The 15612-nt window shown below is 39.2% G+C and overlaps 1 protein-coding gene across 2 annotated transcripts in view; it reads left to right on the forward strand.

The window, feature by feature from the left end:
- The first annotated feature begins 1540 nt into the window (after nucleotides 1-1540).
- helz (helicase with zinc finger) overlaps nucleotides 1541-15612 on the forward strand; it is a 51723-nt gene continuing 37651 nt past the window's right edge. Inside the window, exons 1-14 of one of the 2 annotated variants that reach the window (XM_034120756.1) lie at nucleotides 1541-1617; nucleotides 4395-4508; nucleotides 4625-4685; nucleotides 6732-6977; nucleotides 7536-7572; nucleotides 7850-7974; nucleotides 12416-12472; nucleotides 12602-12650; nucleotides 12909-12984; nucleotides 13498-13696; nucleotides 14169-14276; nucleotides 14436-14577; nucleotides 14677-14832; nucleotides 15115-15385. In XM_034120756.1, coding sequence (XP_033976647.1) covers nucleotides 6750-6977; nucleotides 7536-7572; nucleotides 7850-7974; nucleotides 12416-12472; nucleotides 12602-12650; nucleotides 12909-12984; nucleotides 13498-13696; nucleotides 14169-14276; nucleotides 14436-14577; nucleotides 14677-14832; nucleotides 15115-15385 — 1448 coding nt within the window. In that variant the 5' untranslated portion in view covers nucleotides 1541-1617; nucleotides 4395-4508; nucleotides 4625-4685; nucleotides 6732-6749. Of the gene's footprint in view, nucleotides 1618-2680; nucleotides 2701-4394; nucleotides 4509-4624; nucleotides 4686-6731; nucleotides 6978-7535; nucleotides 7573-7849; nucleotides 7975-12415; nucleotides 12473-12601; nucleotides 12651-12908; nucleotides 12985-13497; nucleotides 13697-14168; nucleotides 14277-14435; nucleotides 14578-14676; nucleotides 14833-15114; nucleotides 15386-15612 lie in introns of those variants that run through there. The other variant, XM_034120755.1, reaches the window with a different exon arrangement.

The following is a 15612-nucleotide window of genomic DNA, read 5'->3' on the forward strand; positions in this document are numbered from 1 at the left end:
GAAACTTTTGACAATATGTTGTTTATCCCTTAGTTTATATGCTGTGAAGTCATAAAACGAGACCTGGACCAGAGGGGTACATAATTTTCCCTTTTAGAGTTTTATTCAAGACACCTGGCATGGTGAATCCAGATTGATGTCAAGTTCAGTCAAGATTTTTGTAGGTTCTTATTGGGGGAAAAAAAGATTTCTACTTCTATGCGACCACTGCATTTGACCAATGTGAAGTGTCCCGTTATGTAAGTGAAGTAATTGTCAAACTTGGCAAAGTAAACATGTCTTTTTGAAAAAATCATTTTCAGTTAAGTCGAATGTCCTCTATTTGATGACTGGACAACAGTCAAAATACTTTACTGGTGAAATAATCCAACCTATTAATCTTTTGCCCCTTATTCTGATGTTGTACTCTTTCTTTTTTCTCCATCAACTTAGAAATGCCCCTGCTATCAACATCAAGTTTAAACAAAGGTGGAGCACCAATAAATAAGTTCACAGCTAAGCTATTCTACACTTGTTTATTGCCTTGTAATTTTGGTTTAATGGATCGTAGCTCAGCCATGCCAGTAACTTGGGTATAAAGGAGCGCCCAGTGTAATTTCCTTTATTACAGTGTCTATAACTGGTCTAAGTCTAGATGCTCATCAAAATGAGAGCCACTGTCTCGATGGACATTGTATGCATACAATCTCAAATTTGATTTATGATTTGCTTTTCACAGCTGTGATTGCACACCTTTGTAAGAACCAAAAAACGCTAAATAATAACAACTTTGTTTTGGCACTTAATGAGCGTTAAACTAGACACAATGCACATATTGACCAAGAAAAATATGTAGTATGACAACTCTTTCCCAATTCTGTTACAATTTATTTTCTGGCTTTATACATTTTTTTGGAAATTATTAACTGAGCGTGCAGCCTACATCTTAAGTGTTTTGGACACTTCTATACACATGCCTTACAGGCTATGATTATGCTTAATCAATTATCATTGTTTCATTGACAATAAGATGTACTTGTAGCATTTGTTCCAGGATTAATGTTCTCTTCTTTTGCTCTTACTATGAAGTTAGATATTATTAGGATATTTAGTTATTTTAAATTGCATGGAGCTATATCTACAGTGTCAGCCTGATCATCTTTGGATGGATAAAAACAGCAGTCAATAAGTAATATCCTGTGTAGTTGTTGTGCATGTTTTGAATCAGAAACAAAACCAATGTTTGGCCCCATAGGTAGCCTATGTGCAACATTTCACACACATTCGGGCCTTTTAAAGAAATAAACCGTTCATCAGGTACAAATTAAGTGGTATTTTATGGCCCCAGCTATAATGAATATGAAGAATTCAACAATGTAGGCCTAATATTTAAATTCTATATTTTTCATAAATGTATTGGATTGGAATAGGTGAATATAAACCATGACACAAAGTATATGTTTTTTAAATTAATACAACAAAAACATTTTAGACAAAAGTATTTTGAAAAGGAATATCCCTGCCACCAGAGGCCACACACACACACGCCAGTCCTCTCAACCTTCAGATCAGTACATCCCACTATGCTTTGCGATGGTCTGACAAGTGGATCCAAGATGGCGTAGAAAGTAAAGCTAGGTAAGTGTTGACTTCCCATTTTCAGCCCTTTCAGTTGTCTTTTTCATCGCAAAGCCTCTGTCACGAATCCCCTCCACAAATCATTATGATAATGAAGAACGCTTTGAGTTCATGCAAGGATAAGAACACGATGTCACATCAATTATATGCGCCTAAACACCGTGGCAAAATTACAGGCCCGAACCCGTTTTGTTTCGGCCAAGCTAGCTAGCTAGCTAACACCAGCTAGCTTGCTAACATTAACAAACCAGCCAGCTATTCTTGTTGTGAGCTTGCCAGTTCGGTGCCAAGAAAGGTCGTGTTTTGGCTAGCAAGCTAACTGTTAGCAACGCATACTCTGGTTTGTGGCAATGCTGTTTACCCTGTGCAAACGCGAACGGCAAGTTAACCAACATTTCAGGGGACATTTTTTTCAGGGCTTTGTAACGCTGCCGTCATCGGTCTGACTTGCAACAGTCATGACAAGTTCAGTAGACAAACACCAGCTACAAATCTACCTATTGAAACAAGTCATTTCCAACGTGTGTGTTCATTAACGTATGCTCTATTGATATCTACTAAATGGACTTTGAGAAATGTGCAAGACTTATAGCCGTGTTTTCTACACGTTGCTGCAAACGATACTCTCGAGCCAAATAACGTTATGTCCGGATAAAAACAATCCCTTTTGGTTTTACAACTATCTTCATCAATAAACGTAGCTTTATATTTCACTTCACTGCAGTCGAAGCTGTAGGTTTTGTAGTAGGATGTCCAAGCTGGACATTAAAAACAAAGGAGGTGTCGACCCACTCTATCCCGCCAAACTATTTGTTGTTGCCCCTACGAAGTTGCTGGCTTGCGAGCACCAACATTAGGTAACATCTATTCTTACTGTTACAAATAGAAGTGTAAAATGTTGCATATGTTTTTAAATAACCTCTCTTAATTAGAGAAGTTACTGCGTTAAGATCAGTACTATGTTTGGTTTCATCTTTGACCCTATTTTCCATTTCCCCAGCAACTGACTGTCTGCTAGCTCAAGCAACTTTCAACCCTTATTTTCCATACCTCACACACGCAACGATTGCATACTAGATTCTGGTGATTATATGTTGTTCCTCAATGTTGTAAAATAGTAATATTATAGTATGTCTTGGTTGCCACTCTGGCAATAATGCCAAGACATGATTGCCCTTTCATGTGGTGCATATGTTGCAGCAATGGTATTACTATTTAACATGTAGAATGTAAACACACTTCCCATAATGCATCTCTCCTGTGGGAGCAGGGCCCGACCAGTGTTTCTTGTTTAAGATTATCCAGAGAAGCTATGTGTGTTTTTGCAGTATGGGTGCTGCAACACTATTTGTTGTAATTGGCCAGTGGCTTTGTATTGCCATACAACCTATGCATAACATATCAACATATAGCACAATATAACCAAGCTTAGTTTGCACAAACTCGTGTAGTGTCTTTCTGAAGAGATGGAGATTTGTGTGCAGTAACATTGTATTTGAGGATAAAATAATATTGCATGTGGTGCAATCTTTTGTTTTTTTACCTATTGTTAGCCTAAGTGGTAATTTGTTGTAAAACAAAATGCAGCTGATGCATGTTTGTGTCCTGCATGCAGCCAACACATTTTACATTCGCTAAAGAATTTATCTGTATGTTATGGTCCTAAGGGACAAGAACAGGCTGATTCAGAGTCACTGCCTGTTGGGCTAAGTCAGCTGCTACAAGCATAGTTGCCTGTTGCTCAGTATTCAAAACCTAACTATATGAAACACTTACTGCTATTTATTGCAAAATTACGCTTTAGTGGCAGAAGTACTCAGTGTTTGCCTTTTTTTGCATTTGGTTTGGCATATAAAATTCCCACAATGGGCCATCTGGTTGTTGATGTTTTTTACTTTAACATACAGTAGCTGTCTGCTGCCTATTAAATAACTAGGTGTCACAAATATACCCCAAATTACTGAGCCACAAATTCACATTAAAATCAGTTTCTTTTGAGCCAGTCACAATTAAAAGCTGATTTTAACACGGTGGTGAGGGACAGGATGGAAATTCAGCATCAGCTAACTGTTCTGGAATTTTAATTTGAACCCAAAGTTGGTTTTGCAAGCTAGTTCACAATAATCACAAAAATAAGGCTTTTGTGGCCACATTTTATGATTCAATGTTTTATTTCTCCCAGTCTGAGGTAAACTGAAATGCCAATGCTGAAACCAGTAGGGTGCAAATGAAACCAAAAGTTACTAAGCCATTGGCCAAGGTTGAGCATTTGATGCCCTGATGTTCCCCAGCAGGTCATTCTGTACCATCCTTATCCAGATCTGTGCTGGTCGGTGTGACAAGGGCACGCTGCCTCTTGTAATCTCAGTGAGAGGTTTACATTATCATGCTGTGGCCCTGGCCTGCTGCTTTTATGTTGACTGTTTCGGCATTGAAGAAATGTTGCTGGTGCCATCGAGACTCATGATGGGCATTCTAAAGTAAATTGCAATAATAGCTTTATTTTGCAATAACTACAAAGACAACGCACACTTTAATTACGGTGTATGTTTATTTGTTAAATAATCAGTAACCGGTACTCCTGTAACAAAATGAAGATCACAGAAGATGCAATCCGGAGGATGCGGCTGATCCAACATGGCTGTTCTTTGCACTGCATACATTGATTATCAACAATGTTTGTGTTTGACTATCTGCTAAACTGAGAATATGTGTCTAATATCTTTAGCTAATCCTTTACTTATCCTGTCTTTGCTCTTTTTTGTTTGTTTTGACAGTAATTGACTTTAAATGCCTTACATGACCAAGTGAGGGTACCCACGCGTCGAATGCATAAAACTTGGTAGGCATTTTAAGAAGAAAGCGATAAACAAATCCTCCCACTCATGAAGGTAATATACACACTCTTGTGTGGATCCACAATTTAAATATGAATTGAAGCCAGTCTAATTCATAAGTTGAGATTCAATGTATTTACCTGTTTGCATTATGTTCCTAAATATGCTAGTCTCTCCGGTGCATGTGAGCATGATGAATTCTCTACACCAGACATCTTCAACGTTTATCAGGCATGTATAAAAACTGTTTAAAAATGTATGAAATTTGGTTGCATATTAAACTGCGCCTACAATAACTTGGAGGGCAACCTAAAGTATAGACATGCATTTTTATGATGCTAATAAACCTGAGTTAATTATTATTTTGCATTGGTTATTTAGCTCCTATGATTTTAAGTGTTTTTACAAATAGACTGTTTTATTTTTGCTAATAATGTTTAGTTCATGATGCCGTTGTGTCTATTTTAAGACATATTTAAAACAACAATTATCAAAAAAATATCAAACAGTAACTTTGAGGACCCTAGGGTTAGAGGCTGCCTAGAGCCTAGAGTACATGCTCTGAATTACAGTCCACAATAGAGATTCAGTATATTGGCATGTGTTCCCATATTATTATTCCCATATATTTTGTGTTAACCATTTGCCCCTGTGGCTATGAATTGTCACAATGCACCCATTTCCTTCTGCATACTGTCCAGCACAACCTACTAGTCTTAATAAAGGCTTCACATCATACATGATAAATTATTATAATGCACTAAGTCTACGCAGTCAGATGATACCAGACCCTGGTGGTTGGCTTTGGTGATGGAGATGATAAAAAAAAAGTCCCAAAAAATGCTTTAGGCTTCTCATGTGATCACTGCTTTCCCATCTGGTTACAGATGTATTTGAATGTACACAGTGTTGGCTCTGGGAGCCTCATCCTCTCTTCCTGTTGATTTATGAAACATATTAACCACATGAGGATATGACTCTTGGTGAGCTGACTTCCACATTGCATGCTATCACCCTCAAAACACCATTTTCGTCAGAGTAGAAAAAAGTACTATTTCTCAGAGCGCAAAAAGATTTCTTCAAATAACTTGTTTTATACCAGTTTAAAACCCATATACATTTAAATTACAATGATAAAAGAAAGATTTATATTGCAAGATTTATATTGCAAGTTTATATTCCTTCCTGGAATAATGAAATATTCTTATCCCAAAACATAGCATAGTGTTTGGTTTTAGATGTGTTGTGTGTCTTTCATTTAATGTCCTCGAGATTATAATAAAGTAACTTGTGACATTTCAATATAAATTAGATTTATGAGATAATTATAATGTAATGAAATCAAGATTATAAGTGTACTTTACTTACTTACATTGCATGTGGATTTTAAAGATGATTCTCCAGATCCATGGTCCTGACATACTTCATATAGGGGTGTACACATTTCCTTTTATAATTGAAGATTGATTGAAAATTAAATCAACATCAATGTGAACATGTACATTTAAAAGCATCATCTATATCTCTGATCTCCCGTCCTATCAACATTTCCCTCATCCTCAGCTTGGGGAAATGTGGACATTTAAGTTATTATAAGATCATTTCCTGTAAATTCCACCTTGAACTAAGTGTTCTTTTGCTAATAAGTATGACACACAATGGGACTCCAGGCCTCTAAGTATTATTTACATTATATTACGTTTCAGTCAGATGCAAGAATAAGGATAGAAACTTTGTCTTACATGTTAAGTATGTATGGGAAGTGTTCCAACAACATGTGTGTTTGTGGGGAGTTTTATATTTCATATTTGATAACGTGATATGTATGCACTTACAAATATTCACAATAGTTATCTGACGTATTTGGATGTCCACTCTTGTACTTGTGCCAGTGAACATGCTTGAGGTCATTACAAATAAACTGTAAAAGAAACACTGCCAAATGCCATGGAGGGAAAAGAAAGGCATTTTTGAAGAATCAAATGTTTTGGGTCTACGATTTACAAACTTTTGATACACTTTTAATGAAGCCAAATTGAATAGTTTCCCAGAAAGGAAGTTAGTTTAGTCTTTTCGTCCGGTACAGCAATCATTTAAACAATCTCTAACCCAGTGTTACACTACAACATTGAAGATGATAAGCACCCCATCCTTCACCTTAAATAGCTTACAGCCAAATATTGTCAGCCAAATATACACAGATAAGGTTGTTTTCTCTAATCATCCCGGCTCCAGAAAATATGTTCTTATTATTCTGCATTTCTTTTTGGATTGCAGAAGTTTTGTCCCTGAGTCATGGCGGACAGGAGAGCGGAGAAGTCATGTGAAGAAGCAAGCAGATCGTTAGCAAGGCGGGAGTACGAGGCGGCAGTCAGCCACAGCACGGACGCCCTGGTGGTCCTTGCACCCCAAGCACCACCTTCGGGTGCCCCTGTCCCACAGAGCCCTACATCGCTAGTGGCTGCCACCGGACCCCTGCGCAGCCGGGCCCTGCTCTTCCGAATTGCTGCCTTCTTGCAGCTGGTAAGAACAGTGGCTTCCAATACATGCTGTAGTCTTAAGTGATCACCGATTTCCTTCCTCCTATGTAGTTTTGTGGCCCTGAAATTACTTTTTTTATTTTCTATTGCACCAGTCAACCACATTTATGTTGGGGGATGGGGAACCCTGTTCTTGGAGAATAAAAAAAAAAAATCCCAATTTCTAGACGGTACCTTCCATTTCAGCGAAACAATAACATTTTCTCCTTTCCCTAAAATTGAGTCATCACACTCTAATGGCAGTGTACTTCTAATGACTTGGTAAAATATCATCAAGAGAAAGAAATGAGAACAATAAACCATACTTTCTTCCTCCATGAGACTGTTATGTTATCTTCCCCGAGCACTAAAATTACACCAGTTACTTAAGCCCTAAGATTATGGAAACTACTTAAGTCTATAATGATAGTGTGAGGGACTCCGTTGTGAGGCAAAGATAGCCATTCTTGGAGCTTATGTGAAGCTCGGACCCTGCAACACAATATTCCCATTTGTTATGGTAACTACTTTCTTAAACCTTTATTTCTCCTTCTGCCAACAGAAAAATTATGATGAAGCAGATGAAGACTGCAAACATGGTAAGTGGCAATTCAGATTGGAACCATCTGCTGATACTGTACAGTTTTTTTAAAAGTTTTTTTTATACCTAGTGGCAGACAAAGTGTTTGTATGTCTTCCAGTGGGAAGCCTCTAACATGCCTTAGTGTCAGCATAGCAGGAAACATCTTACATTTTGACTGTTTATAGGTTAATGTAATTGCTTAATTACTTCAATGTTTCAGAGAACAGACCTAAGCTAATGTACTGAATTAACTCTCCCTACCTGTTCCCTGTGTATTCTTCCTCCTGTCATAGTTCTGGCAGAAGAGGTGGCCAGAGGAGACGGTTCGCTACAGGCCAGCTTGCGCTCCATGCTGTTGGATGGCAGCCTGCAGGAGGTGGCCAGCATCCTCTCCAAAGCCTTGTATGGAGAGCCAATGGTATGATTGATGGACAATGTACACAATATGTGCATACAGTCGGTCTACACATTGACTGTAATTAGAATGGACTACCAAATTCACATAAAGCTAAAATATTATGCCTGTTAAGGTCATACATTCCTCACCCTTCTGAAGGACAGATCTGGATAATGCTTCCTTAAAGCATTTAATAAGGTAGTGGAGGAATGTCATTAATAACGTTTAAGTGCTGCAGTGATGATGTATTTTTGTAGGCCGACCCGGAAGTAAGCTGCGCAAGGGTTCCCTCATCAAAAAAGCAATGGGATTTCTCCATAGGATTTTGGAATATTGTAAAGAATAAGATCTGTGGAAAATGAACCTGTTTGATAAATGCACGTTTTGTTCAGCCGGATAATCTCCACGTCTACCCTACTTTTATAATTTTCGAATCATAAATCTAATCGCCAGAAGCAAAATGCTAACGTTATGCTATAAAGGAACTACAGCCGAGTACAGCAGGGTCGCACGACTTCAACGTCACGCCAACTTAAGATCCATATTCAAAAATACAGATTCAAAATTGTATAAGTTGAAGCATTTGTTTTAACAGTTTGCAAGAGCGCAGGTACTTGCTTTCAAGCAGAACAGGGGCAAACAAACTTACCGGGAGTGTTTACGTGTTCGGCGTAAAGACGTACAACGTCCTCGACAACTTCTGTAGTCCTATTCGGCCACTTGTTAACAACCATCGTTTTTCAGACAGGTAAACTCTTCAAAATCACCAGTGGGGTCACTGCTGATGTATTTAATGTCGTAGAACAAAACGTGATCCGTCTCTTAAATTTGTGTCAACCACAGACCTTATTTCCAGCTATTTTCCAAAAACTAGTTAAAAAAACCCATTGACTCTGATGCGGCTTTCACACCAGCGCTTTTCCCTTTCTAGCTCCTAGCGAGAGCTTTTCTGGTTCAGCTCCGGTTTCCCTTTTCAGCTCCCGCTCTGTTCACATCGCCCAGAGCTGCCGCTGCTGCGTCATGACGTCACCGTTTACATCGCTGATTTCCTCCCACAACAACAACGGGCCGGGGACTGCATCGGGTCGATGATCGTGTTGCTTTTAATCATACGAAGCCAGATTAAATTAAATAACGACTTCTCCAACCTTATACTTTTCTCCAGAGTGCCGTGGTTCATTGTTTATTAATGTGTTTCAGCGGCATTTACCGACCGCTGCAGTGCTGGCTGCTCTTCAACGGGAGTTTATTCTCCCGTTAGCTCCGGGTTAGCTCACACGGCTCTAAAGTATTCACTGTCTGACTGTCACACAAGCAGCTGATACATATCCCCAGTTCCCCTTAAGTGAATGTGTGTCAGTCTGAATTGACGCTGTTTGGCATCACAACGCTGTTATGAAAGTTTCTCTGGTATAACATGGGTGACGTTAGCATAGCAACCGAAGCTAAACTGACTACTTGCTAAGCAGTTTTCTACAGGCACATTTTACCGGCGTATTTTTCATTATGATTCTACTTGTGATAGTCGGACATGACAACCTGTGCAGCCCATGTATTAATTCCATCCGATAGCTGCTATAATAACAAACAAAACGTCTGCCTGCTCTCCACAATGATCAATAACAGCGAACGGATGGTCAAAGTAAGGTTTCCTGCACGCCTCGACGTAAGAGACGTAAGCGACGCCGCGTCATAGCTCCGAAGCTCTTGCCTCTGGACCGACAATTTTTTGGAGCTGGAAGTGAACCGCATTCCGGAGCTATGACGCGCCGCCGCTGCGGTGTGAACAGGAAAAACCGGCGCTTTTTCCAGCTCCAGCTCCGAGCAGGAGCTGGAAAAGCGCCGGTGTGAAAGGGGCATGAGACGAGGGAACTGGAAGTGGTAAAATGCTAACTCACTTACGGGTTTTAGGACTCGTTCCTGCACCACTCTATAGGGCCTATTTTTCCTTATTGACTGACCCTACTCTAAATGAGCTCCTGTGACACCTCCTCGATTAAAGATCCCAGCAGATCTTATCTGGTCTTGTTTTTAATTTTCTATACATGTACCTGATTTGAGTAATCTGATACATTTAGAACAAGCAAAAATAGAAAGCTATGGATATTTAAATAAAAGGGTCACTCATTGATTGAATTAGACCTAGGAAAAACTGTTGGCAGGTGCCTGCAGCCTAAGTGCTGTGTATCAAATGACAACACACTTGCGTGACACATAGGACAGCTAAACTCTACAGCAGGGGTGGGGAACCTTTTTCCTCTCAAGGGACATTTCAATTTTTTCAACATCCTCCGAGGGCCGTACAAATTATTGACCTCTGCTTAAAAATACTAAAATCACAGCCCATTCATTTCACCTTTCTTTCATGTTGTGCAAAGAAAAAGCAACCTCTTAATCCAGATATCTTACCATGACTCGCGCATGCATGCGTGCACGTGCACGGTGTGGCATGACCACCAAAACAGAAAGTATATTGGACACAAGATATGTGCAAATGTATTTAGTTTCCTATCTATGTGAACATGATTTAAGTGGGGGGGGGACCTAACCTCCTCTAGGCATGCTCCCCCGGGAAGATTTGTTTTTAAATGTTGAAGTTAAAAGCATCAATCTGGTGCACTTTGAGAGCAACATTAGGCGATCTATGGATACACCTCTCAACATCCATATGAAACAGAACTGGAAGCAGATTTTCTTTTTCTTTATGGATATTTTACAAATCACTCTCCTTTTAAACTGTATTCTTGTTTATTAATAACAACTTTTTTTTACTGTCATATAGTATTTTATACCTGTTTTCTTTATTCTCTTATTGTTTTATAATGATCATATAAAGATGTGCCTTTACCTCACTGGTTGTAGAATAAGCTTCTTATATTCGTTAGCATAGCTAGCTAACCAGATGCTAATAACAACAAAGTTATTGACTGTATGATCAGTATGACAGATGAACAGATCGCCACTGGGCTTTCAACTAAAGACACAGCCACGCAAAAACTGCGGCATGTGTACGGCTCCTTATGGGTACTGACATTTCTGAAGTGCCGGAGCGGTGTTCTGGTGCTCTCCGGCAGAACTGCACCCCTGTCAGACGAGACATATACCACGTGATGACACGTTAGGCTCGTGTTGTGTTCAAGGACCTTGGCCAGGAAAAACAGGCACTCGCTTGTTTCATTCTTTTGCGGTCTAGATTTCTTTAATCTTTTATTTTTTTGCGTGTGTTTATAAATTACCTCGAGGGCCGTACCAAATGGTCTCGCGGTCCGTATACGGCCCGGAGGCCGGAGGTTCCCCACCCCTGCTCTACAGTGTGTAGTGCCAATTTACCACATTAAAATACAAAAATAAAAGCAGGATTAGTTGAGGGAAGACCAAGACAGTGTTATAATCTGATGTGTTAAAAGTGGAAGTAAAAAGAGGGGTGCTATCACATGAGAAAACAAGCCCAATCTATGTCAGGAAAATGTTTGTTTTTGAGGGAGAGAGAGAGACAGGATTGTCCACGCAGAATGTTGGAGGACCTTGTTGCCAAACTCAACCTTTGAGTGTGTGTGTGTGTGTCTGCGTGGCAGTGGGCAGGAAGTGGTTGAAAACAGGAGCAGAGTGGAGCTGAGGGAGGCACCTTGGCAGCAAAATACATGTTGATTTATAAAGACATTGGCTAGGTTTAGCAAAAAGAGGAGAAGTCAGCTAGGAGAAAATGGGGAAACAAAAAAGTCACCCTGTTATATCCACAAAGTAACACTTTCACAAGTGAATAACACCTCACTTTATTTTAGCAATTAGTTTTCAAATGTCTTTAGTAGGCCTCATAGTCATCCAACATTAGTTCGAAACCTTATCAATACTAACTTACTCAGCTGTGATGCATAAACTATTTGGATTAGCCTGAAAACTGTTTTTTATTTATTTTTTCTAAAAGGTCATATCTTCTATGTTTTTTTAATTTATTTTAATCGTTTATTTGGCAGGGACATTGCACATTAATGAACACTTAAAACAATGAATGTGTCAAGCGTAAATATGCCGGATTTAGCTTTGAGCTACTTTCCATCCGTAGTCCCTCACATAAAACATTTAAGAAAATGACATTTATAAACATAGCAAAATGTGTTGCCTTATCATCATGTTCTTCAACATTCAAAATTAAAAACCATCTCAACACCAAGAAAAGTACATAAACATCTTCATTATTGCCTCTTTTTTTTTTTATAAATAAAGTCTTAATGAAAAATCCACCAATATTAATTTTTGAATGATAAAGTCCTTAGTAAGCAATAAATGGATGGTGATGGATTTACATCTTGCCTGTAGATACTTGAAAAGGACAATATAAATGTGATTACACCAAACAACCTTTGCCAGCTTATACAAAGTCATTTGTTTTATAGTGATCATAACATTTATTTAAAAAATAAAGTGTGTTGTAATGAAAATGCTTTTCTCCTTTCTCAAACAGAATGGCATTGTTGCAAAAGACCTTTCCAGATTAAAAATGCTCTTCTCAGAAGTAGAGGTAAGTGTCTTCATCTGGTTGCAAGCTGCCTTACTGTTGGTCTGTCTTTTAACAGGTGATGTACAACTAATAATAATACTTTTTCTGTCCCAACCTCCACCCACTCTGCCCAATCTTTGTCCTTGTCAGTCTATAAACGGGGAGATGGCACCAGAATACACAGGGGACCAGGAGGAAGGTGAGCAAATCAGTAGCATGGGTCATTTTCAATACTTCCCGAAACTGACAATATACCTGGTACCAAAGACACCAAAGACTTGGAACATAACATTATTTATGTTTAGAAAGTCTTTAATAAGCCAGTTGGCAGATTTGCAACTGACTCTTAACAGGTTACAAGCTGGCTGATAGTCAGTTTACAAGGTTTTTTGTGTTTAATGTTTTTCTTTGGCTTGGCTAAGTGTTATATTGACCACTTAGCTGTGTGTTTTCACAGAGGTCCAAGAAGGCTGGCAATTCCGACCTCCTCCCCGAGGAGTCACCAGCAGTGAGGAGTACACCCTCTGTAAAAGGTAATGCAAACTGGCTTGTTCTTTACAGTATATGTTGTTTATTAAAACAAATGTAAAATGCTGGCCAAAAAATTGCTGTTTTTGTTTAATATAAAAAAAGTCAACTTTAATTTCAATCTTTCAGTTTGTGTGTACAGACAGAGATCCAAATGACGTTTCCAACAATCCCGAATAGAAAAATACAATTATACAATATACAGATATGTATATCCTATATACACAATCAACAGACACATTTACACATATGCACACATTAAGATAAAACACACAACAATCAATATATACAAAATAACAGTCACTTCAATGTCAATATCTTTGGGAATTAGTGCAAGATGAAAATGAAAGATGAAATGTAGCAAATCCTCACATTTCTGGGAAACTTATAACTTCCAAAAATGTATTCTTTGTGTTTTCATGACGTAAAACAATTAGTTGTAATTCTCAGAGATATGTTTTTTTTTTAGTTGACTACTTGTCAGCAGCAGTTGAACACTCACTTTGTCTTTGCTGTAGGTACTTGGAGCAGGGTCTGTGTCGGTACGGGGCCCAGTGTACGTCAGCCCACTCTCAGGAGGAGCTGATGGAGTGGCAGAAGCGTTATGCGTCACGCCTCATCCGCCTCAAACAGCATCAGGAGAGCAAACACTTCACAGAGAACTACATGGAGAACCTGATAGAGAAGTGGATGAATTCCCTCAGCCCAGAGAAAGTGGTGAGTGCATGCGAGATCAAAAAAAGGTCAATGGATAGAAAACAAGAAAATACGATGCAAATCCATGCCGTTCACTTCCTTATAAGCCCCCCTAACACAAACATGTGTATGGTGTTGTGTAGTGATTTTGTTAGAAGCCTCACCTTTGTAAGTCTAATGGGGTAGTTCTGCTTTACTGTTAAATATATATTTGCATATTATTATTTTATAACGTAAGAATTTGAGTATCCCATATTTGCACAGCAATAATAAACTATGTTAACCCCTGTCCGGGCAGTCTTTTGAATCCGAACCAGACAAGCTAACATAGTTATTATTTTCTTAAGCTGTGATTATTGAAGGAGGCCCATTCATAAGCATTTATAAAACTAACCACCCCTACACCTTGATCTTTGAGGTATACAGTATGTGATATGTGCATGTAGAGCAGTGAACTTAATTGTAACCACTTGTCTTTGTTTTTCTTTCCTAGCTAAGTGACTATTTAGACGGAGTGGCTGTAGAAACCAGCTCCAGCCTCTCTGTTACTGTTGCCGCCAAAAAATCTGCCCACTCCTGGACCTTCTCGTTCTTGTGCAAGGTACGATGATATGTTTAACACCAACTATGTACAGATCCAAGTGTTTAACCAGGTCATGTATCAGTACAACACTGAACACAAGGCAACATGCCAGTGCTAGTTGTTGGTCCTAAGCATCGTTTGTTTGTTTGTCTTTTTTATCTCCGTCTCCTTGACTAGCCGGCTAGAAAGCTGTTCCGCATCGCCCTGCTCTACGATGCCCACCGGCCGCACTTCTTCATCACAGGGGTCTCATCTGAGGAGCGGCTGCAGACCCTCCCCAAAGGCTGCCAAGAGTGGACCCCAGGAGAGGAAACAGCAGGTATGTACTGGCTTATTAACGTTACAGTAACAGTCTTTTTTGTGTGTGTCTTCAACACAATTTTAAATGTATTTACACTAAACGATTCTGTTGTTACAGTGGCGCCAGACAATGGCCTGGACCATTGTATCTACAAGATAACGGTGGGCTTCAGCACAGAAATCTTCGGTACCTTCCGACAGACCGCTGTTTTTGACTTCGGCTCAGAACCTGTGCTGATGAAGCGAATCATGGTGGATGCTGCCTCGATTGAAGGTAAGCTAAAGGCAATAAGCTCATGGCAGAGTCATTAGAAAGCTTTCCTGATTTATATAAAATGAATTAAAGTACTTTTGAATAAAATGGTATCTATTCAGACAACGGTTCTTTACATTGGTGTCAACTTGTAGATAGTTTTCTAATCACATTTGAATAGGTATTTCAATTGGTTAAAACAAGTTGCTACAGTAATAAAACTGTCAATAACCTTCTAGTCCTTTCAGTATGTTAATTTGTACTGGATGCACCAAAACATCTAAATATCCATTTTGTTTTCAGACCTGGAACATCTGCAGGCAGCCAGGCAGCAGCTCTTGACCACTACGAAGCGCTGGGACCCCTCCTGTAAGACCATCGTAGAATTTGTTCCTAATGAGACGATGGCAGACCTGGAGCGCAGCCTCCTCTCCAGATATCAGATCCCTCTGTCGGCCGACCAGCTCTTCACCCAGTCAGTCCTGGACAAGACTCTGACCAAAGAAAACTACCAGGCCCGGCTGCATGACCTGCTCTACATTGAAGAGATTGCACAGTATAAGGAAGTTAGCAAGTGAGTATACACGTTTCTATGGTTTCTTCCTACCGGGATAGTCAAATGGGTTTTTCACAAGAGTACATAATACATCTGAATAATATTTGATATCTCGGGAATAAATAATAAAACCGGCAAAACAAATTGATGTTGAATTCCTTACGCAGTGGAAGCAAGGTCATTAAAAATGATTATGAGTTTACTGTAAACTGCTTTAATAAGATGATAACAGTGTAAGTTCAGTT

Source organism: Trematomus bernacchii, unplaced genomic scaffold, assembly GCF_902827165.1.
Source record: "Trematomus bernacchii unplaced genomic scaffold, fTreBer1.1, whole genome shotgun sequence".
Classification (NCBI taxonomy): domain Eukaryota; kingdom Metazoa; phylum Chordata; class Actinopteri; order Perciformes; family Nototheniidae; genus Trematomus; species Trematomus bernacchii.